Source organism: Perca flavescens, chromosome 18 (assembly GCF_004354835.1).
Source record: "Perca flavescens isolate YP-PL-M2 chromosome 18, PFLA_1.0, whole genome shotgun sequence".
Classification (NCBI taxonomy): Eukaryota; Metazoa; Chordata; class Actinopteri; order Perciformes; family Percidae; genus Perca; species Perca flavescens.
This window is the reverse complement of record NC_041348.1, coordinates 3,849,746-3,872,601: the sequence shown is the minus strand read 5'-3', so window position 1 is coordinate 3,872,601 and position 22,856 is coordinate 3,849,746. Positions and strand designations below refer to the sequence as shown.

The following is a 22,856-nucleotide window of genomic DNA, read 5'->3' as shown; positions in this document are numbered from 1 at the left end:
CGTGTAGGTTTTTTGACATGCATAACAGTAGTGTTTTGGCAGTAGTGTAAGAAGTGCAATAAATACAACAATGTAGGATTACTAAATTAAAAGTGTGTAGTCTTCCATCCTATATTTAGTAACACTTTACTTGAAGGTATCTACCTAAGAGTGACATGACACTGTCATGACACAGTCGTGACACATGAACCCTAACCCTAACCATAACAATAACTTGTCATAACAAAAACCGACACTTACTAAAAGAAGCGTTATGTCATAAACATTTATGACTTGTTTATAATGTTTATGACACGTTCATGACAGAGTCATGTCACTCTTATGTAGATACCTTCAAGTAAAGTGTAACCCTATATTTATTTATAGCATGACTGGATTTGTATTACTGATACATTAGTCTCGCTTTGCCAGACCGTCCACTCGCTGCGGAGCGAAGGAGGGTCTGGCTAGTCCACACAGCATTCCTGGGTGGGAAGAAAACATGCTCTGGTTTATTGGCATTTCAACCTTTATTTAACCAGGTTGAGAACAGGTTCTCATTTGCAATGACAACCTGGCCAAGAAAAGCATAAGCGTGCTCGACAACATATAGTTTCACATACAATAAAATACAAGAAAACAGAATGCAATAGCATACATAAAGTTCAGATTAGGTGAGCATTACAAAGCTGGCGCAAAGGGAGGTGTAAGTAAGTCGGAGGATATGCGAAAGTGATGAGGTAATAACAACACAATATACATGAATAGACAGTCTATAACACTGCTGAGCTGTAGTGAAGAGTCAATATACAGTTAGTGCAAATAGTGGCCTAGGTGGTAATGTAGATCAGGAATAACAATATGCATGAATAGACAGATATCAATTTTGAAAGAGTCAATGTAAATATGAATTGACATACTATAAACTAAAATGCTGAAATGTGGTAAAGAGTCAATATACAGTTAGTGCAGAATTGTGGTCTAGAGATGTAGATCAGTAGAGTGTACTAACGTGTGATACAAAGGTGGGAAGAAAAGAAAAACACTTGAGCATATCAGGGCAGATGAAAGGTGCAAAAAAGCGATAACAGAATATGATAGCAATGAAGATGTGCATCTGTGCAAACATGCAATGGGCGTGACAAGAATGACGGGGTAAGGGTGTGCAATTACAGTTAGCACGTGCAGTGATCGGACAGGAGCTCAGACAGACGTGATTTGAAGGCAGTTAGTGGGATAAGGGCTTTAAGTTTCAGGGTTTTTTTGTAGTTTGTTCCAGTCATTTGCGGCTGAGAAATGGAAGGAGTGGCGGCCAAAGGAAGTGCGGGCTTTTGGAGTGACCAAGGACATGGAACTGCTTGAGCGAAGGCTGCGGGTGGGTGAGGCTATTGTGACCAGTGAGTTTAGGTACACCGGGGCTTTGCCTAGTAAGGACTTGTAAATGAGTTGGTACCAGTGAGTTAAGCCTTGGGTGTGTAACGAGGGCCAGCCAATTAAAGCATAGAGGTTGCAGTGGTGGGTGTTAAAAGGGGCTCTGGTCACAAAACATATGGCACTGTGATAAAAAAACATCCCGTTTTTTCAGGAGAGAGTTTGAGGCAGTTCTGTAAATGACGTCACTGAAATCGAGGATTGGTAAAATTGTCATTTTCACCAAGGCGAGTTTGGCAGCATGAGTGAAGGAACTTATGAAGTCCAAGCTGGGCCCATTGAACCCATTATCTAAGTATTGGAGGACTGATACAGCCATCTCCATTGCCAACAAGTCCCAGAAGTCCTTTAGCCAAAATATGCTGTTAGATATTTATTTTTATTTTATAATACCTATTGTTTATTTTACTGTGTGACTCATTTTATAGTCTTATTATAGTTATTTTGTTTATTTCAATCTGCTGTTAAATAAATTCAGTAGAGAAAAAAAATCCAATATTTCATTCTGAAATGTAGTGAAGTACAAGTTTAAAGTAGTATAAAATAGTAGTGCTGTCAAACGATTAAAATATTTAATCGCGATTAATCGCATTAATGTCATAGTTAACTCGCAATTAATCGCAATTAATCGCAATTTTTATCTATTCTAAATGTCCCTTGATTTCTTTTTGTCCCATTATTTTTTCTCATTTTAATGCTCTTATCAACATGGAAAAGTGGATCGGCTTGCTTTGTGCTTTTGTCGCCTGGCTTTGACGAGGGGGCGGGGAATTGGCATCAGCTGGGTGCTTGGCCATCAAGTGGTATTTCAGACTGGACGTGCTGTAATGATAGCTCAGTTCACAACAACAAAACACACACATCACTTTGGTCTCATCAATGGAACCATTTGGCAACTTTTTAAAACTAAACTTTCCATTCAGAATCTTATTGGCATCTGTTTTGGTGTCTCGCGCTCGCCATCCACTCAAAACGTAACGTTAGCCTACTACTCTTTGGCCGGCTCGCAATCCCAAACAAGTGTGTGCACCATGCCTGTTGTTTTGTTTCCGGTCTAGCTAGATCCGGTGTGGTGTTGTAGTTTTTCTAACGTTACTAGTTGTTGCAACAGCAGGTGAAAAAAAACTACAAAGTTTGCTAAGCCAAAAAGAATGTTGATCTCACAATAAAACAATTCAAGCTGTTAAAATGGGTTTGCGTTAATGCCGTTAATAACGCGTTTTAGCACTATAAAATAGACGTACAAAAAAGTACAAGTCAGTGTTTTCCCTAAGATTGTGTTAGACTTACGGGTCCTCCCTCAAGAAAATGTTATGCTTTTCAATAAAAAAAAGAAAGAAAGTAATTTTCCACCATTTTGGACCATAACTGTGTCTAAATGTTGAGAAAAAGCTAGAGCAGATGAATGACATTATAAACCTACTACAGACATTACAAATCTTAAAGACAACCTAGCTAAAGAGCTCCACTGGGGACCAACTACAATCTGATCAGATTTTATGCACACATTGATTGTATTGCGTTACTTGACATACTACTTAGACACTATATTGCACAAACTGACTCTATATTAGAACTGTATTTTTGGTAGATTCTTTACTGTATTTTGTATGTTTATATTTCACATATTTAATCTGTAACTCTAAGTTGTCTTGCACATTTACGCTTTGTCTTGGCCAGGTCGTCGTTGCACATGAGAAGTTGTTCTCCATGTAACCTGGTTAAATAAAGGTTAAATAAACAAAAAAAACAAAAACAATGTAACATTCATTCGACAAGGTGGTGCCCAAAGTGGCTTGGGTGCTGCACCTACGACCTTGGAAGTTTTTTTATTATATATATTATTGGCCATCTTGGCCATTTAGTGGTTGTAATGTAATGTATTGATGAACGTATGCATGTGTTGTTGTTGTAATTAAAACTTGTGTTGTTGTTGTTGTTGCTTGTTGTATGCACGTTGTCGTATTGCTAATTGTATTTTTTTATTTTAATTTAATTTTCTTTCACTCCACTGTAATTATGTAATGGTTGTGTTATATGTTGGGTGTTATATGTTTAGTGATTTCTAAATACAGAGTGTAAATTGTAATTTCCCCACTGGGGATCAATAAAAAGTATAACATTTAAATTCATTAAATTAAACAAATTTGAAGTGTATTTAAGTAGAGTAAGTAAGTAAATGTACTGATTACTATTATTACATGATTTTAACACTAAAATGTTTTATAGTATAACCGGTGACTATCTCTGCATTCCCTGCTCTCAGGATTCTATGTTTGATTTCTGATTGGTTACCTGCAGCCTGTTGTTTTGTGTTGTTCTATCCTTACAGAGGCGCTGAACTGTGAGCGAATGCACATCAACAGACACGTGCATGAAGAATAGCTCTCAGTTTCATCCAGCCCACTGGGGAGAGTGATATTGAATCTGATAATTGAGGTATTGATAGATCAGAGTGAGTGGCGACATTGATAAGTGTGAGTCTGAACGTCTTGTATCCGATGCTGAGGGATGGTTGTCGGAGGGGAAATCGATCCAAATCGACCCGCAGCTCTACACCTCACTGGCCTCTTGTCGTTTCTATCCCTGTCTTTACTTTTTTGCCTTCATCCTGACTTTCCTCGCCTCAATGTGTCTTCATCCCCTTTTCCATTTATCCCCGCTCCTCTCTTCTTTTCTCTTCCTTTGCTAATATAGCACACAAAACTTTGGGTGGTATGTGTCGGTACACGATCCGTTCTGCCTGCACGATCCGTTCTGCAAATGCGCAAAATAATACTGTTTTACCGAGGATACGACCTGCACGATCTGTTCCACACTAGCCTATGGCTAGCCTCCACCGGGAAGCTAACGTTAGTTTAGCTAACAGCTAATTCGGCTAACCGCTAGCTGACAGCTAGATTCAGTCTAAAATAACATTAAGTCAAACTTAATGGGAAAAGCAGGCTACAGCTAAATTAAGACTTTACAGTAATAACAATAAAGACAAGTATTGACTGATTGTATTTTAAATGAGCACAAGTAAGGTAGAACTGACGTAACAGCTGTTATATATGTTAACGTTTATTTTCCAGTTTTATTTTGAGTGTCTTTTAAAGTTATTACATGCTGTCTTAGCTAGCGGTTTGCCGAATTAGCTGTTAGCTAAACTAACATTAGCTTGGCTGTCGACCGGAAGCGTGGAACAGATCGTGCAGTGTCGTAAATCCTCGTACAACAGCTTATGCGCGAACGTTTTGCGCATGTGCAGGCAGAACGGATCGTGTACCGACAGCATGTACAGTGGTGGAATGTAAAGTGCGTTTAATTGCTGTACATAAGTACAAATTTGAGGTTCTTGTATTTTACTTGAGTCTTTTCTTTTCATGCCACTTTCTACTTCCACTCCACCACAGAGGGAAATATTGTAGTTTTTACTCCACTACATTTATCTAGTCTCGCTTTGCCAGACCTTCCTCCACAGCGCTGCGGAGGAGGGTCTGGTTAGTTCACATAGCATTCCGGGATGGGGGAAAAACGTGCTCTGGTTTATTGGCATTTCTTTAAACCGATCACAATCTACATGGGCAGCGCTAAGCTGCGCACGGAGCCGCTGCAAAATAGCCTCAGGAAGGAACTTGTTTTGATTGAACGTGTGTATGTTTAAAGGTTGTTTTAGTCGTGTGAGAGAAAAGTCAGATTGGACAGATAGTCTAGCTAGCTGTCTGGATTTGCCCTGCAGAGATCTGAGGAGCAGTTAACCATAGTCCTCCTAAATCCACCGGAGTTTAAAATAACAAAACAAAGAAAGCGGAAGGAAACGGACTTAGCCGGAAAGAAGGACAGCCGACGGAATTTCCTGCGGTGCCGGAGCAATCCTGGAAGTGGAACGTCGTGGATATAGACTGACATTAATCTGACAGATTTAGTTACTACTGTAGCTACTTTACAAATTAAGAGTTTTGCACACAAAACACATGTAGTTTATTCAATACGATGTTGTCTTGTTAATTAAACTGCCCAACAATATAACGGGCCACAAGTCAATTCAATTCAATTCAATGTTATTTATAGTATCAAATCATAACAAGAGTTATCTCAAGACACTTTACAGATAGAGTAGGTCTAGACCACACTCTATAACATACAAGGACCCAACAATTCTAGTAATTCCCCCAAGAGCAAGCATTAAGTGTGACAGTGGCGAGGAAAAACTCCCTTTCCAGCTAAATGATTGGCCGATGAAACACTTAGTTGATTGACAAAACGGTTTTGATCGTTTCCAGTTTCTAAAATGTGAGGATTTTTCTGCATTGAGTGCTTGTACATTTTCCTGATAATACTTACATACTTTTACTTAAAGGCATGAGTTCCTGCATGGTTTCAGCGCGATTTCATTTTTGTCTCAAATCGTAGGCGTCTCTCCTTGATCCGCTAGCTGCCTGCCCCCTGAACACACTGTGAAAAAGCCTGGTCTCTGGAGACAACACAGGGGTCGTAAACGTCAAACAAACACTAGAGGCACAGGCTGTGAATATATAACAAAACACTCCAGCCAATCACCGACAAGATGGTTGGGGGAGGGGAGTGGGGGTTAGTAACAGAAGGACCGGACACAGAGCCGATAATCGGCCGTTGGACAGTCTGGCGAGGTCAGTGACTTGAGTTTGTTCGGTGTGTTCCGTGCCGTCGTGAGTCATAGCCTTCATTTTGGCTGATTTGACATGTATAATCGGCGGGGCGGGCACTGCCAGCAGTCGGGCTCAAATGTCCCATTTAATTGGTAGAGTGCTAACCCGGAAACGGGGAGCGGAATGAGCGTGACTAGAGTCTCTCAAAATCTGAAGAAAATCTTTTAAACTGACCTTTGTCGATCTGAAATAAAGACAGATTCAGCACGGCCTATTTCTCTCTTAAAATGTTTTCATAAACACGTTTCGGTGAACTATTTTAGTACAATATGAGATCATATTCTAAACAAGCCGCCATGACAGTCTGTCTTCGAATTTCCGAAGAAACCAGACCCACATGACACATTTGTCCAATCAGCTGCCGGTTTTCCTTTTTGGGCGACAAAACAGATTAGCGCCACCTGCTGCTATGGAGACGTATTACGTCTAGTTGCTTTGGTGAGTTCCGAGGCACTTTTTTGACCAATTTGAGGAGACTGATCAGCCCAACTGCCTTTTCTGCCGACGTTTGGCCGTCAGCTCTGTGTCTGGGCCTTAAGTCAGTTAGTCATGACCGTTACGGAAACATGGGGGGAGCGGCGAGCTGGCTCTGTTTTGTTTGGAATTTACTTGGAACGTCAACAGAAGTGAACATGCAGGAACTCATAGTGCACCTTTAAGTAATATTTTCAATGCACTCGTAACAGAGTATTTTGACAGTGTGGTATTAGTACTTTTACTTAAGTAAAGGATCCGAATACTTCTTCCACCGCTGGTTGTATTTATGAAAGAACAAAAAAAAGAGCAAAGGCCGAATTTAGAAGCCTGTGTGTGTGTGTGTGTGTGTGTGTGTGTGTGTGTGTGTGTGTGTGAACAGCTGAGTGCAACAGAGAAGAGAAGAGGAGATGAGAGAAGGCCAGAGCAGAAACACAGAGATCACATGATGCAACATAAGATTATGTAAATTAGTATCCTAATCTAATACAACAAAACATAGACAGACCTTTGGTAGTGTCACACAATATAAGGCAATATAACGTAATGTAACACAAGGACATGTAACGTAGAACATGAAAGAGAACAGGGGAGGAAAAGGAAACAAAGAACAGAAGTTGCGAGGGTGCACTGGCCCAGAATCTAACGTCCCTCCTGGCTGGCTCGCAGGAAGCGTCACATTACTGCTGACTGAACTCCAAATGTGCGTACTCTCAATCTCCCACGTGTGCATATGTGCATATATAATATTGCACATAAATGTGCGCGTGTGAACAGCTGAGATTGTCCTGCTGCATGAGTAGGGTTGAAATGTTGAGTGAGCAGGGAAATGCAATGAGCTCTGAATCAAGACATTTCTGTGTTTCTTATGTCAACTAGAGAATATTGCACTTGATAAAAATAAATGGCTTCATATTTTCTTGGGGCTGGGCAATATATCAATATTATATCGATACTGATGTATGAGGCTAGATATGGTCTTACATTTTGGATATCATCATATGACACAAGTGTTGTCTTTTTCCTGGTTTTAAAGGCTGTCATTCATTTTCCGAACTTACCAGACTGTTCTAGCTGTTCTATTATTTGTCATTATATCCACATTACTGAAGATTATTTATCAAAAATATCACTGTGTAAATATTTTGTAAAAGCACCAATAGTCAAACCTACAATATCGACATCAATTTATTTGTTGGAAAATATCGTCATATTTGTTATTCTCCATATCGCCCTCTATATTTTCTAGCAAAAAATGCCATCTCTATATTAAAAAACAAATTCGGGGTGTATGAGAAAATCAGGAAATCATTTGACCTATATATATATATATATATATATATTTTTTTTTTTTTTTGTCATTTTCTGACAAGCTGATATTTCTGAACCTAAAACAGCTGCCTTCACCTCAACCTTTCTTCCTTTCTACAGCCCCTCATCTCCTGTCCCTCCCTCTCAACCTCTTTCCGCTCTTTCCCCCCCCCATGTCTTTCCCCTCCTCTTCATCGTGTATCTCACCCCCAGGGTACAGATCAACACTCCTTTTCCCTAGCTCCACTTCTCCTTTCATCTCACTTTCCTCCTGTCTCACCCTTCTCCTCCTCTCTCCCCTTCTTCTCAACTCCCTTTCATCCTCTCCCCATCCCCCTGTATCTTCCATGTGTCTGGCATTTCTCAGTGTGTGTGTGTGTGTGTGTGTGTGTGTGTGTGTGTGTAGGGTCAGTAAGGTCGGGGTCATGGTTGGCCTATCACGTGTGACTGCGGCCATGTTCTGTAATCATGGCACATGTCAGTGTGGTTTTTCACGTTACTCCAAGAACACACATAAACATTAGCTCTGCTCCCGTGTCAGTGTGTTCATGTGTGTGTGTGTGTGTGTGTTGGGCTGCGTTGTGCATGCAAATGTTTCACCTCAACAGATCGAAAGCTAGATCAGCTCCCGGTGTCTTGCACCTGCCGGTTTCTATGGAAACTGGGTATCCTCTCTGCGTCACCTGTGCCCATATTTGGTCTGGTTTCCTGCTCCTTCATATCAGCATCCCCCTCTCTCTTTCTCTCTCTCTCTCGTCCTAATTTCCTGCCTGTGTCTCTCTCCCTCTCTCTGTAGTGCAAACCACGCATGCCGAAACAAAAACACACAGATTAAGTACTGGACACAAACCGCGGCCCTTAAGTCTTCTGTTAACCAAATGAATAAATGAGGATATTTGCATAAACTGTACGCTAAGCACAATCCATGCCAAACACACACAGGCGCACACAGAAACATATCATACATACCACATTGAGACAAATTATGAAAAACGCAGGCATCATAAGGAACATAATGTTACCCCAGTAATGTTTTTAAACAGAATTAGCTAAGCTCTGAGTCACCATTTGAACAGATGCGTTGTTCTTCATGAATCAGCAATGAAACAGTGTGGCTCACCAGGCCAAAAGCAGTGATTATTCATCCTCAAAGGGAATTGTGAACAGCAACCCACATGGGCAGTAGACCTGCTGCAATCCCGGGCTGGGATTGTACAGCTCTGATGCACCGATCTGACTCTTCCTTCTCTAATATTGTAATAACCAAACTCAGCCTCCCTTTTCCCCCATATTTAAAATCTGTTAAACCTTTGTCGGAGGAAATGGTTTAGATGATTATTCTGTGTGTTAAGATACTGTAACTGTTGCTGTTGTACGAGAGGTTACATAAAGGACTGTTTTAAGAGCTGGGCGATTTGGATAAAGTCAAATATCACGATATTTTTGACCAAATACATCAATATTGATACCGGCGATATTGTCTGGTTGACTATTGGTGCTTTTACAAAATATTTACACAATGAGATTTTTGATAAATAATCATTAATAATGTGGATATAATGAATAAGTGGGTTTAGGCAAATAATAGAACAGCTAGAGCAATTAGTAAGTTCAGAAAATGACATAATTTTATTGTAATGCAGCCAGGAAAAGACAACACTTACTGTATGTCATTTTTATGATATCCAGAATCTAAGACGATATCTATTCTCATATACCGATATTGATATAATATTGATATTGCCATATATCCACCATGATCACGTCCCTACATGGACTGTAATAACGTCGCCTGACTTCCTCCGTTGCTCCTGTCATAATTATTGCAGATACTAGAGAGATTTGTCATTTAAACGTTAACAAATGTCGCTCCGGGGAACTTGCTGAAGCAACTGCCACTGTCGTTCTTCTTGTGAGGACATACCAAATGTAACTTTTCTCTGAATTTGCTCAACACAGTAAATGAACAGGGCAGGACAGAAAAGTGTATTCTACTGTATATCACATCTGCCCCGATACCCAATATGCCTAATTAGGTCAGTATCCGTGCTGATACCGATCCAACAGATTGGATCAGTGCATCCCCACTGAAAGACTATTACGTGCACAACACAACATGCCCCTATTAAATTGCCTCACAGACAAACTTGAGATGAAGTTTTGTGCAATTGTGCTAAGTTACTACTTGGCAGACGCTGATGCAGCTAATAAGGAAAAGTGTTAGGTCTTGGCTATAGCTTGCCATGTGTGCACACAGCGAGACTTTTACACAACTTCACCAGAGGTTGCCAGATTAGTTTTGGACAGCGGGGCGCCAGGTATCAGAAAGCAGAGAGAGACCGAAAGAGACAGAGAGGCAAGCAAAGGCAGATAGATGAGACTCCAGTGAGAATAACAGCAGAAAAGAGAGGGAGAGAGAGAGATGGAGTGTATCAATGTGAAGCAAGAGGGGGGGAGGACAAAAAGCCTCTACTGCAGTGAAACATCCCCAACCAGGCTGACCCTCGTCCCCTTTCTCCTTTTCCTCTACCCTCCTCTCCTCATTGATTCGTTGGTGCAGTATCGGCAGCAGCTTACCAAATCTCTTGCAAAAAAAAAAAAACTCCCCAACTTCAGGCTCTGCAGTGGCTGCCCTGCTTTGGGAAAACACCCCCCCTTTTTTTTCTTCCTTTCACTGCTGCGTACACTCCTCGTGGCCCCCTCCCACTGCCATGCCTCCACTCCAATGTTTTGATAATCGCTACCCTCTCCTTGACACCCCTTCTCCTCTGCTTGATACTACCCGACGCAGCGATGACAGGCCAGTTTTTTGGAATACACGCACACACACACAAACACACACACACACACACACACACACACACACATACACACACACCGAAGTTAAGAATGTGTAGCTATTGAATTAGACTTGTGATACTCATTGAAAGTACCAAACACAACTAGCCATGGACAGCTTCTCTGTACAGATTGGGAGTGCTAGCTAACGTTAGCTACAGATTCAGAACATTAACGTTAGCTAGCAAGCTAATAGTGCTTGCCTAAACTAGATCTGGCTCTATCAAGGCTGCACTAATGAATGATGAATCACTGCAACACACACTGCAACACACACACACACACACACACACACACACACACACACACACACACACACACACACACACACACACACACTGACTTCAGCTAAATCTCACCTCACCTTCTATTGTGTCTGGCTTGAAAAACAAGCATTCCCACTCTTGACCTGCCATAATCCCCCATGCAGCTCCTGTTTTTTAGTCACCTCACTCTCCTCCTCTTTTGTTGCTTACATTAACTCCCAGTTATCTCCACAGGCTCTCTGGGAACAGACCTTTAGCAACTGCGACTCTCCTCCAACCTGCAGCACTTTTTTTATCTTTACAGGCATACAGGATAAATGCAGGAAGATATGAATATTCAGGGATGATTGCTGTTCGGGTTAATTGTAGAATACAGCGAGAACAATGTGTGATGTGATGTGCAGAGCTTGAAGGGAAATAATGCTAATGAGAAAACATAACCACAAGTTACAAAACTCTTCAGACTCCTCATTAGGCCCCCTGATGTTTTACAAAATAAATGAATCCCAATGTCTTTCTCTGCAATACAAAATCTGAAAAGTGTACTTCCTATCAAAACAAAATGTATGCTGTTATGAAAGTAAAAGTATCCAGGGATCTGAAAATGATTTTGACAGTCATGTGTTGATCTGTGAGTGGCAGGAGGATTTCTCAAAGTTGCCTTCTCTCCATGTCACCCTCTTTTACATAATATTCATCTGTATTATTTATAGGCTTATCAGAAAGCCCTGCTGACAATTCCGTATATGACATTCATATTTTATGACTGTGTTTCCTGGTTGAAGTTTGATTAAAATGTCTTCTTGCTCAGGAATCCAACTGCTGAGCGATTGGCCACTGAGGAGGCCTTAATCAACAGGGAGTGCGTGTGTATAAGTGTGTGTGTGTGTGTGTGTGTGTGTGTGTGTGTGTGTGTGTGTGTGTGTGTGTGTGTGTGTGTGTGTGTGTGTGTGTGCACGTGTGTGTTTGAATGAGAGAGAGAGACTGAGCCCATCTCTCCTTTTCCTTTTTTTCTCTCTCTAAAAGGACTGAGGGAGTCAGTTTAGGGAGGGTGCAGATGATACTGCAGTATAAAACTGAGCCAAATGCAAAAACAGCTGTTAAACTTTTCCACAACAGTGGGCATGTTGCAGCCAGCTTGTAGGAGCACTTTAACACATTGTCAATCATAATGTAAACAAAAAATTGTGTTGGCTATTTTTGATAATTCCATGTAATAAAATATAGTTTACTTGTGTATTCAGTTTAGGACTTTAATGACCCCCAATAGAAAATGTGTTGATTACAAGAGGCAGTTAATGAAAAGAGCAGAATTCATTTAACCTGCATTAATTGTGTGTTTGTGTGTGTGTGTGTGTGTGTGTGTGTGTGTGTGTGTGTGTGTGTGTGTGTGTGTGTGTGTGTGGGCTTGCTTAACTATATATTTGTGGGGTCCAAAAACCGGGAGTCCAGTATACTTGTGGGGTCCCGAGAGCTTTGTGTCGCCAAATGCTGGACCCCACAAGTTTAAAGGGCTGCTTGAGAGTTAAGACTTGGCTGTAGGATTAGGGATATAATTAGGTTATGGTTGAGGGTGAGGGTAAGGGTTAAAGGTCCAATATGTAATATTTGTACTGTAATAAATCCAAAAATGCCAATGCCTCATCAGATATTAAGGAAACATGTTAAACTGAAATACTATCTTTTCTGACAACAATGCTAATGTCAATATTTTTTCTTTTTGAAATTGACATTCCGTGACGGAATTTATGTTTATGTTTTGATCTGTGTGTGGTTATCAACGGCCCAGTTTGACAGCCAGGCCGGGTTGCCAGATATACCTGTAAAAACGTAAACCCAGCGCGCTACAGCTGTAACGGTAGTACAGCCATGAAAGCAGCAAACAAACCAACAGGATCAATGGAGATAGATTCTACATGACATAAAAAAAGAAAACAGCATGTTTCTAACAGTTGCGTGACCAGAGACGTAACAACCCCCTGGTAAATATTGGAGATGTATTTGAAAGATGGAGACAGCTTAGATCCCAAAAGGACGCAGAGTTGGCTTATTTTCTCCTGAACAGGTAAGCATTAGCTTCAGGCTAATTTATCACAGCTACTAGGGACGGGCATTTTTTGTCATTCTGTAAATCGGAAAGAGAGGACTGTGAGTTTGCAGTGTGTTTAGCGATTGTTGCCGTAATTCTAAGCCAATGAAGTGTGTTCCGTTGGCAAGGTAGCGGTATTTTTAGCGTTTCGTATTGTAATTCTAAGCCAAGGAAGTGTGCCTGACTGGCGTGTGGAGAGGACAGTGAGGTTGTTGTGTTTTTAGCGGTTCATACTGTAATTGTAAGCCGAAAAAGTGTGTCTGTCAGTTGGTTACAGAGCTCAGCGTGAGCACGGGCTTTTATGACTGTCAATATAGCCAGTATCTACCGTTAGCTACTCCGCTGTGCTGTGGAGTAATGTCTGGCTATGTGAGACTAGCATCTACCGTTAGCTACTCCGCTGTGCTGTGGAGTAATGTCTGGCTATGTGAGACTAGCATCTACCGTTAGCTACTCCGCTGTGCTGTGGAGTAATGTCTGGCTATGTGAGACTAGCATCTACCGTTAGCTACTCCGCTGTGCTGTGGAGTAATGTCTGGCTATGTGAGAAAAGCGTCTAGCAACATTGTTGTGAATGCTGCGGTCTCAGCCGGGCAACCTCCGTGAACTTCGAGTCTGGGCAGGAGGGGGCGGGGGAGACGACTCTCCAGTATTTTGAATGGGTAGTGCAGTAACTATTTTAACCGCTAGCTGCCAGTATTACATACAATATTACATATTGCACCTTTAAGGTTATTTAGTTATGATGGTTAAGGTTAGGGTAAGGGGCTAGGGAATGCATTATGTCAATGACGGGTCCCCACAAAGATAGTGTCACAAACCTGTGTGTGTGTGTGAGCGTGCGTGCGTGCGTGCGTGCGTGCGTGCGTGCGTGCGTGTGTGTGTGTGTGTGTGTGTATCTGAAATCAATAAGGGGGGGGGAATTACTGGAATTCTCGGGTCTTTGTAAATTATAGTGTGGTCTGGACCTACTCTATCTGTAAAGTGTCTTGAGATAACTTGTGTTATGATTTGATACTATAAATAAAATTGAATTGAAATTGAAAGCCCAAATAAAATGAGGCTGAAACTACTGTGGTTTTAGGCCAATGGCACCCCTCTGGTTTTTATGATCACTGCCAGCAACACTAATGAGCTGTTTTTAGGGCAGAGGAAAACGTGTATTCCTAAAATTGAAAGAAAACAAGCAAATTAAAGCCAATGTATCCCTTACAGAAACAGCATAATGAATTACAACATCAAAGGGTTCGGTATCTTAAGCGTTCTCATTATGGTGACCGTGGAACGTGTTTTTAAAATCAACAACGTTAAACAACGTTGTGGGTTTGATTCCTATTATACAACATTTCTTCGGTAATTCTATAGAAGGAAAAGATAGAGATACAGTGAAATGTATTTTTTTTGGCCTTTTAACGCGTTTTATAAATACCGGTTTTACGAAGGACGAAGTATAGTCAGTAAAATGCTGAATCTATCCTGCCAGATATGCACTGTATCTGTTTTTGGGATTTTTCCCAGGAATTGGTCTGTTTATCTGAGCCAAGATCTAGTCCTCTGTTTACCACCCGGCGTTATTGGGCTCACTATGAAATTCAAATCAATATCCTCATAATAAAAGTCCCAGGCCTGCAGCAAATTGGAATCTATAGCTTAGAAAGCTAAAGAGATCTATGGCACTGCCAAGGCTGCACTAATGAATGATGAATCACTGTAACACACACACACACACACACACACACACACACGCACACACGCACACACACACACGTTTGCTCACTCAGTAAACCTGCACAGGTACTTAACATCCACAGAAAAACCACAAACACACTTTTTCACACATATATACAGTACACACACACACACACACACACACACACATGAAGTTCTGTTGTGTTACATACAGTAGAGTCACTCAGGCTTGCTGTGAAACATGACTCTGCCATTAATAATGGATGCTGAACCAGGATCTGTGCAACGCCGCCATTGTTTCAGTAGACACAGCATTTCCATACGCCTGCTACTGTGTTTACAGTTACTGGCTCTGTGAGGAAACCGAGACGCCATGGGCACTGAATCCATCTCAGCATGAAATTACAGGAAATGGATTTTCTTTAAACTTGAAACTGTGAATATATATGTTGTCATCTAACTTATGACTTATGACTAAGTTATGGGCATGCGCTGTATTCAGTATCATTGATAACATTCATTGAATTCAAAATAGAAAGGCTGACTACGTAAAAAAATTATAATTTTCCTATTGCAGTACTGAGAAGTAACATACTGTAATTTAGGAATTTACAATATTGATGTACAGTGTAATGTATCTAAAGTATGTGTGTCTTATGTCTGTTTTATTAGCCACGAACTCTACCTTACATATATATTAATGTTTAGGAAAAAGGGGGAAGTTCTCTGCGCTTCTGCAGACCACAACAACAATTTTTTTTAAATTTTATATTAATGTTTAGCTTTGATTGATACCATGATGCCATTTCTGCTTTTTATTTAATAGTGAGAGAGACCGAAATGAAAGGCAAAGGAGAGAGAGGGGACGACATGCAGACCCGGGCTGCTGCAATAGTCTAACAGAAGTACATTTAAATATGTGTGTGTGTGTGTGTGTGCTTGCATACTGTATGCAATTATAGGATTATACAGTACACATATGTGTGAGCCCATCTATGTGCATGCATGCATACTTAACGTAAGTGGCACTATAACAGAACGTAATAACTTAATATAATGTGGTGTGTGTGTGTGTGTGTGTGTGTGTGTGTGTGTGTGTGTGTGTGTGTGTTTGTGGGTTTGTATGTTTGTGTGTCTCCCAGTGGGTTGTTTTGGGAAGTGAAGGGTTGGAGTGCTAAATGCTGAGTAAGCGGTGCAGGGCCAGAGCTGGGAGACTGCAGTGCTGCTGGCAACAACACACACTGATCTGAGCTCAGACTGATACTCGGAGGGGGGGGGAGCTTGAAACTGTAAAAAAAATACCCTTGAACGTACATCATTAGCATGTATCTACACTCGCATTTTAGCACATGCACTCCCAATCACACAGACAAATAGAACTAGGGCTGCAACTAATTTTCATTGTCGGTTAAACTGTCGACCATTTTGTTGATATTTTCTCGATTAGTTGTTAGGTCTATAAAATGTCAGAAAATGGTGCGAAATGTGGATCGGTGTTTCCCAAAGCCCCGGATGACGTCCTCAAATGTCTCGTTTTGTCCACAACTCAAAGATGTTCACTTTACTGTCACAGAGGAGTGAAGAAACACAATCACATTTAAGAAGCTGGAATCAGAGAATTTGTAATTGTCAAACTGATTATCTGATTATTTTAATAGTTGACGACTAATCGATTAATCAATTCATCTTTGCAGCTCTATATAACACATACTGCTTTGTTTTCTTCATATGAAACACAGCAGAGCCTGAATGATGTAACCATACATACAGATGGACAATCACACTGGCCTACATACATACAGTACACATACAAATGCACAGGGGAACAACACAAACACAAATATAACACATATACAGCACTACCACACACATGCATACACAACATAAACATAGTGTATTCATATTGGAAAAATAATATCATATCATAGAGCCTTAACCCTTGTTTTGACTTCGGGTCACATTGACCCGTTTTTAATTTTTGTTTTATATCAGAAAAAAATGGAACGTAGAAATAAGCGCTGAAAATGTGTAGAAGAAAAAATGTACAATTTAAAATGTTGAAAAAGCAAAAACAAACTGTGGAAAAAATGGCGGCAAAAACGTTGAAAAAAACACAACACAAGGGTTAAATGATGATAAAACAAACATTCCGATATGTAAACAGCCATCTATATTAAGAGTATTTATTACAAGGATAAGCCACTTGAGATAAATCATGTTATTTTTGAGTATACAGAAAATACAAAACACAAAATACATTCACACACACACACACACACACACACACAGCCCTGCCAAGCCTAACTACTCCATTACCAACTGACTCCCTCCCCGATAAAAATACAAAAAAAATAAAAATAAATACAAATATACAAGCAAATGCACAATAAGTTTGCATACATCCCAATTGCGCTGCTTTTTACAGTATATGCATGAACAGGCACCAGAGAGGAGAACAGTAAGTAGGAAAGTAAGAAAGAAAGAAAGAAAATCAACATGAATCACATGTCATATCTCTATTTATTCTTTCAAATATAGCAGAGATCTTCGACAGGGGGTCCAGGACCCATAGGGGGTCCATAGAGTTACTCCAAGGTGGTACGTTTTTCAAAAATTAAAATGTCTTAATGTGAATTCAACATATTATTAGCCATTATTAACCCCATTGATGATAGTCTTACTGACCAATAGAAAAGGTAGTCACTAAGAGCCATCCACAGATACAGTTATACCTAAAGATTCACTGCTCCACATGTATGTTTAACATTTAAATATGATTTAAAAAATCATGGCAGCAATTATTTTTCAAATGGCTTAGTATTATTTGCAAAAAAAAAGGTATGTATGAAGGATTTAGGCCGCCCTACACGTTATTGTAGGCCCATTTTAATATGAAACTTCATTTCATACAATATATGTAGCAGGGGGTCCCTGCTCCATCTCTCTTTCAGTTAAGGGGTCCTTGGATTCAAACACTTTGAAGAACCCTGAAATAGAGTCACTTTTCGTATAGTCTCGCTTTGCCAGACCTTCCTCTACGGCGCTGCGGAGGAGGGTCTGGCTAGTCCACCCAGCATTCCGGGGTTGGGAGAAAAACGTGCTCCGGTTTATTGGCATTTCTTTAAACCAATCACAATTGTCTCAGGCGGCGCTAAACACCGGGCAGAGCCACAGTGCTCTGCAAAATAGCCTCGGGAAGGAACTTGTTTTGGTGGAACACGTGTACGTTCAAAAGATGTTTTAGTCGTGCAACAGAATGACAACACAAAGGAAGCAGATATAGTGGATACACGTAGACTAGGCTGTCCTACACGTTATTGTAGGTCCAGTTTAATTCTATACCATATATGTAGTAGTGGGTCCCTGATCCAGCTCTCTTTCAGTTAAGGGGTGCTTGGACTCAAACACTTTGGAGACCCCTGTACAGTATACGCAAGCACACAGCCAGACCGACTGTAAAGGCCCTGACAGACACACTGCGTCACGGCCCACAATCCGAGCCACCAGCCTTGTTTACTCCCTCCAACCTGTGTGCCACTTATTGTGCTAGAAAAGCCCTCATCTTCTCCTCCCGCACACCCCTCCTCCGCCGTGCTCCCTCCTCATCTTCTCAGTCACCCTCCGCTGTTCGCTCTCCACCCCCACCCCCATCCCCCTCTCCTCTCGCCTTCTCTCCTTGTGTCCTTTCGCCTCCCAATTCCCTCCCCTTCCCTCGCTGTCAGTCCACTCCTCTCTCGCCTCTCTATGAACTGGGGTTTTCAGGGATGTTTTTTTTACCCACTCTCTATCCACCGTCACTGTTCTCGTTCTGTATATCGTTGCATACGTGTGCGTGGTTCTTTCTCTTTCCTCTATCTCTCAGCTTTCATTCCTCCCTCTCTCTCTCTCTCTCTCATCCATTGCCTCTGTCTTCCCATCCTCGTCATCAATGCTTTTGTAACTATGTATATTTAAACAACCCAGGCCCTGTATTACCTCAAAGCTGTTTCCTCCCCTCCCCCCCCCGTATATGGGATTATATAACTGCGTCCCCATGGACCTTGAGGACACTGCAATCTAATTTTATCTGGTGGTGATGAGGGGGGGGGGGGGGTGCATTAACGCGACATATATAACACAGAAAAGCATGTCTATTTTCTTTTTTCTCACATGATTCCTGATATGGACATCAATAACTAAAATATGAGCTGAACACTTTTCGGCGCCAGTCAGCCACCCTGAAGTCACTTCATCCAGGCAAAGATGACACATGGAGGATTGAGGAAAAATCCTTAACCCGTTTTTATAATGATATGGATATCCTTTTATTTGTGAACTACAGATTCCTGTTTGCAGTCTGAGTGGCTAACATCAGAGCAGTAAACACACATGGCTGCCATTTTGATGTCTTTCTGTGCTAAGAACATGAAAGCTCCCTCCAAGTTTTCTGTCCTCCCAGCTTAATAAACACCCAAACCCCTGCAATGCTAAATTTGCCAAACAGCGCCGAGCGCTGGTTTCAACATGGAACTGCATCTGGCTGGAGAAGTTCTTTCTTGCAGGCCGCTTGACGTTTCGCAGTAGTGAAATCAAATACAACAGCATTAGTTACCCCCCCCTCCCACCCAGGGTTTTCCAAATTCATTTTAAGACTTTTTAAGTCCTTTTCATAATCCCACCTTGGATGAAATGTAATGCCAACTTTATGGCCATATCATGGAAAATCTGTATGGATTTTAAGCCAGAGAAAGGAAGTATTTACCTAGTGACGTCACCTGAATTGAAACATTTTTGTGAAATATGTTTGTACTCCAATAACATAAAATGAATAAAACATTTGTCTCATTTACAGCTCTTATGCTATGAAACTAAAGAGTACAAAATACAGTAAATGTACACGTTACCCACACAAAATTGTCTTTTTCAGTTCATAATTCCCTCTTAATGGCCAGTATGAACAGGAGGAATTATTACAGTATGAAATGCCTGTTTCAAAGCTCATATGGACAACTGTGTGTTGTTTTACAATTAACTTAAACAACTGTCCTTATAGACAGCAAAATGGCTCTCAGTTTGACCAAGCTGAAAGCAGAGTAAGTACAGTAGCCACAAATTCTGTATTCATGTACAAAAAAAGTTGTATTCAGTGCATGTTTCAGTGTATTGACAAAACATAACATGTTAGATTTTTTGTTTGACAATTGCCAAGATATACAAACCTGCTTAGCATTATGAATATACAGTACTGGATGGTGTACACCTAACAAAAACTTTATTTTTAAGTGAGAAGATTTCTTGGCATGACATTTGATTATTAATAAAAGCAGTTTGCTTACCTTTGGTAAGTTAGCGTGATGAAATCATACATGTACTGTCCTAACAATTCCTGACTATGTATTGACATTGTTCTGATACTAAATGACAAGATTAAAAATGAGAGGTTTAGCAACATGATGTCCAACTTGGTTGATTAAAGTAGTTGTAATAACTCGAGCTGCACCGCTGTACACACACACGTGACATGCCTCACTCTCCGTATCAGGACTTTATCATCACTCCCCAATATCTCCTGTAAAGCCAAACTGCAGGGAATGAGGAGGTCAGACTCTGGCCGCCAAATACAACGTTCTGCTGTTATAATAAACATTTCAAAAGTGAGTTGTCTGATGAACTACGGTTGCGTCCGAAATCGCATACTCTGCACTACATACTCAATATGTACACTATAGTTCAACACACTTTTGAGGAAATAAACAGTAGTGTGTATGTTTTCGGACGCACTAAAGCTGAAATTTCACTTCCCGAGAGCCTCATTGCCGTAATCATGGTAACCCCTGCTGACCACTCTAGCGGCATCAATTACTGAAAAAGGTAAACAACTAGACCAACACTCGTTTAAATAAGTATAAATGTAAATCAGAGCGTTATTGGCATTTTAGAGCTTGGTTGCTGTCCGTTTGTCTGTTTAAGTCGTTGTCATTACTACTGCACTGCATTGTGGGATACTTTTGCCAGCGTAGTTTCCAGTATTGCATACTGTAATATTTGACCGGATATAGTATGCAATTTGCTTACTTTCATACTAAGGTTTCGGACATACTAAAAAAATCTCACATTCTGTTTCAGCCTACTGAATAGCATGTTAGTATGGAATTTGGGATGAAGCATATTGGTGCGTTCCATTTACCTCGGAACTTAACTGACTACAAGTCAGATTGTTTTATTGTGGGTTAAGCTCTAGCCAGATTAGCCATTGTTAGCAATACCAGTTGATACCAAGCATTACGCTGTGTTTTTTTGTGGATACAAACAGCCTACCAACATCCGTCCACAGGTAGAAGTTGGACAGGACTGTTTGTACGTATTTAGTGAGACACAAATAACACATAAGTTCTAATAACTGTATTTCACTACTGTTGATGCAGGGGGAAGCCATGTTGGATTTTGAGCTTGGGGTACTGCGAGTTTGCCCGACTTCCCAACTCGGAAATCTGAGTTCAAGGGGGCGTTTCCGACTTTGACGTCGGAAATTCCGTCCTCCGAGGACAAATGGAACGCAATATAGTACTCCAAAATGTGTGAGTGTCTCTTGCTGCCTACTGTAACTGTGTCCTTTCGGTCTAGTTTGTGGTTTTCGCCAGCTCCTGCGTTTTCCTCTGGATGTTCTGGCTGAAAGGCATCATGAAGTCGTCAAAGTCCACCTCGAGGGATAGGAGCTCTTTGCGTCTCTCTATCTTTGACATCAGCTGGCTGGTGGTGGGCTGCTTCCCCCAAACCTGAGAGACACACAGACCACTCATAAAAACACACAGATAGAAACTTCAAAAATGAGAACTCGTGTGCAATTACTCAGCAAGTTGGATACAGTATAGAACTGATGTGCTAGAGTGACCATACAGTAACTCCACTGCTTTTCTTACACAGAGGCAGGTAGAGTGCTCAAACCGAGTGTATTTGAGTGAATTACCCTGAATTCAAATGCTAATCATAATAATAGCTGTTGGATGCCAAATTGCAAAGCTTTTGTGTTTTTGTGGAATGGTGTTGCCGTGGCGAGGCAGGGCAATTTGCACGTTTCGACACAACATGGGAAACAGTTGTAACTTTACTTTACACAGTGCAACCTGCCCCAGATGTCACACGCTTGATAAGAGCTGAGGCCCGAGGACATCTAAACACAGCCATATTGAGTCATAGTCATAGCGCCTCATAGTGGACAGAAGAAGTGGTACAAAATTAGCAAAATGTCATTTCCAGTGCCACGCGCGCCACCCAGGAAGTAGTGTCTAACTCGTGGTCAGATGGTTAGGAAATCCACAGCTGCATCAACCGGCGTCCCGCTAGAACTGTCGACGTCCATCGCTGCCTGCAGCTTTAATGGTCATTATTTTTATTTGTAATTTCTTTTTTAAGATTGTTTTTATTGCCGTTTTTTTTGACAACATATGAAGAAAAAATAAAAATCAACAACCAAAATATAAAGGAAGCAAACAAACATACCCACATGCACACCTACACACATACACACAGGGGTGGGGGGTGGGGGTTCACAAGTATGTCCAGTTCATCTTAACGCCAAGTCAAGGAAACCAAAACTAAATCAGTGCATAAATAGATGCATAAATACAAGTAGAATCAAATTGGGTCCAGATATTGCAATTGTGATTATTTTTAGACACAGCATCAATGAATGTTTCCACATGGAAGTCAACTTTGCGCTGAACTTGTTTTTAAAACTGAAAACCAAAAACACAGTTAAAAACAATGTATTTCACAGGCAGTTTATGGGATATTTTTCAAGGGCATGTTCAGACAGGAAGTAATACTTTTATGTTCAGCAAGTAGATGCTACAATATATTGAGGCAACCTTCCGTGAATGGGGATGAGCCTCACCGTTTTTGGCACAACGGTGATATCCACCACGTTGGTTTCCCCCGTAGTGATCCGGGTGTTTTGCAGGATGACACTCTTTGAATCCTTCTGAGGAGGGGTCTTCCCTGCTGCTATAGTCGATGTGATCTCTGTGAGCGCTGCACCTTCTGCAGCAACGCTCTGTAAGGGAGAAGAAGATTTTCAGATTAGTACTCAGTGGTGTTGGTACAAATCAAAAGGCCTTCCAGTCTCTGATC

The 22,856-nt window shown here is 41.0% G+C and overlaps 1 protein-coding gene across 4 annotated transcripts in view; it reads right to left on the bottom strand.

The window, feature by feature from the left end:
- Nucleotides 1–22,856, bottom strand: part of ankef1a (ankyrin repeat and EF-hand domain containing 1a) — a 53,477-nt gene that overhangs the window by 11,050 nt on the left and 19,571 nt on the right. For 3 of the 4 annotated variants that reach the window (XM_028605937.1, XM_028605939.1, XM_028605940.1), the window contains 2 exons: nt 22,621–22,779; nt 19,387–21,502 (listed from right to left, as the gene is read on the bottom strand). In XM_028605937.1, the coding sequence (XP_028461738.1) occupies nt 21,347–21,502; nt 22,621–22,779 (315 nt within the window). In that variant the 3' untranslated portion in view covers nt 19,387–21,346. Of the gene's footprint in view, nt 1–19,386; nt 21,503–22,620; nt 22,780–22,856 lie in introns of those variants that run through there. The other variant, XM_028605938.1, reaches the window with a different exon arrangement.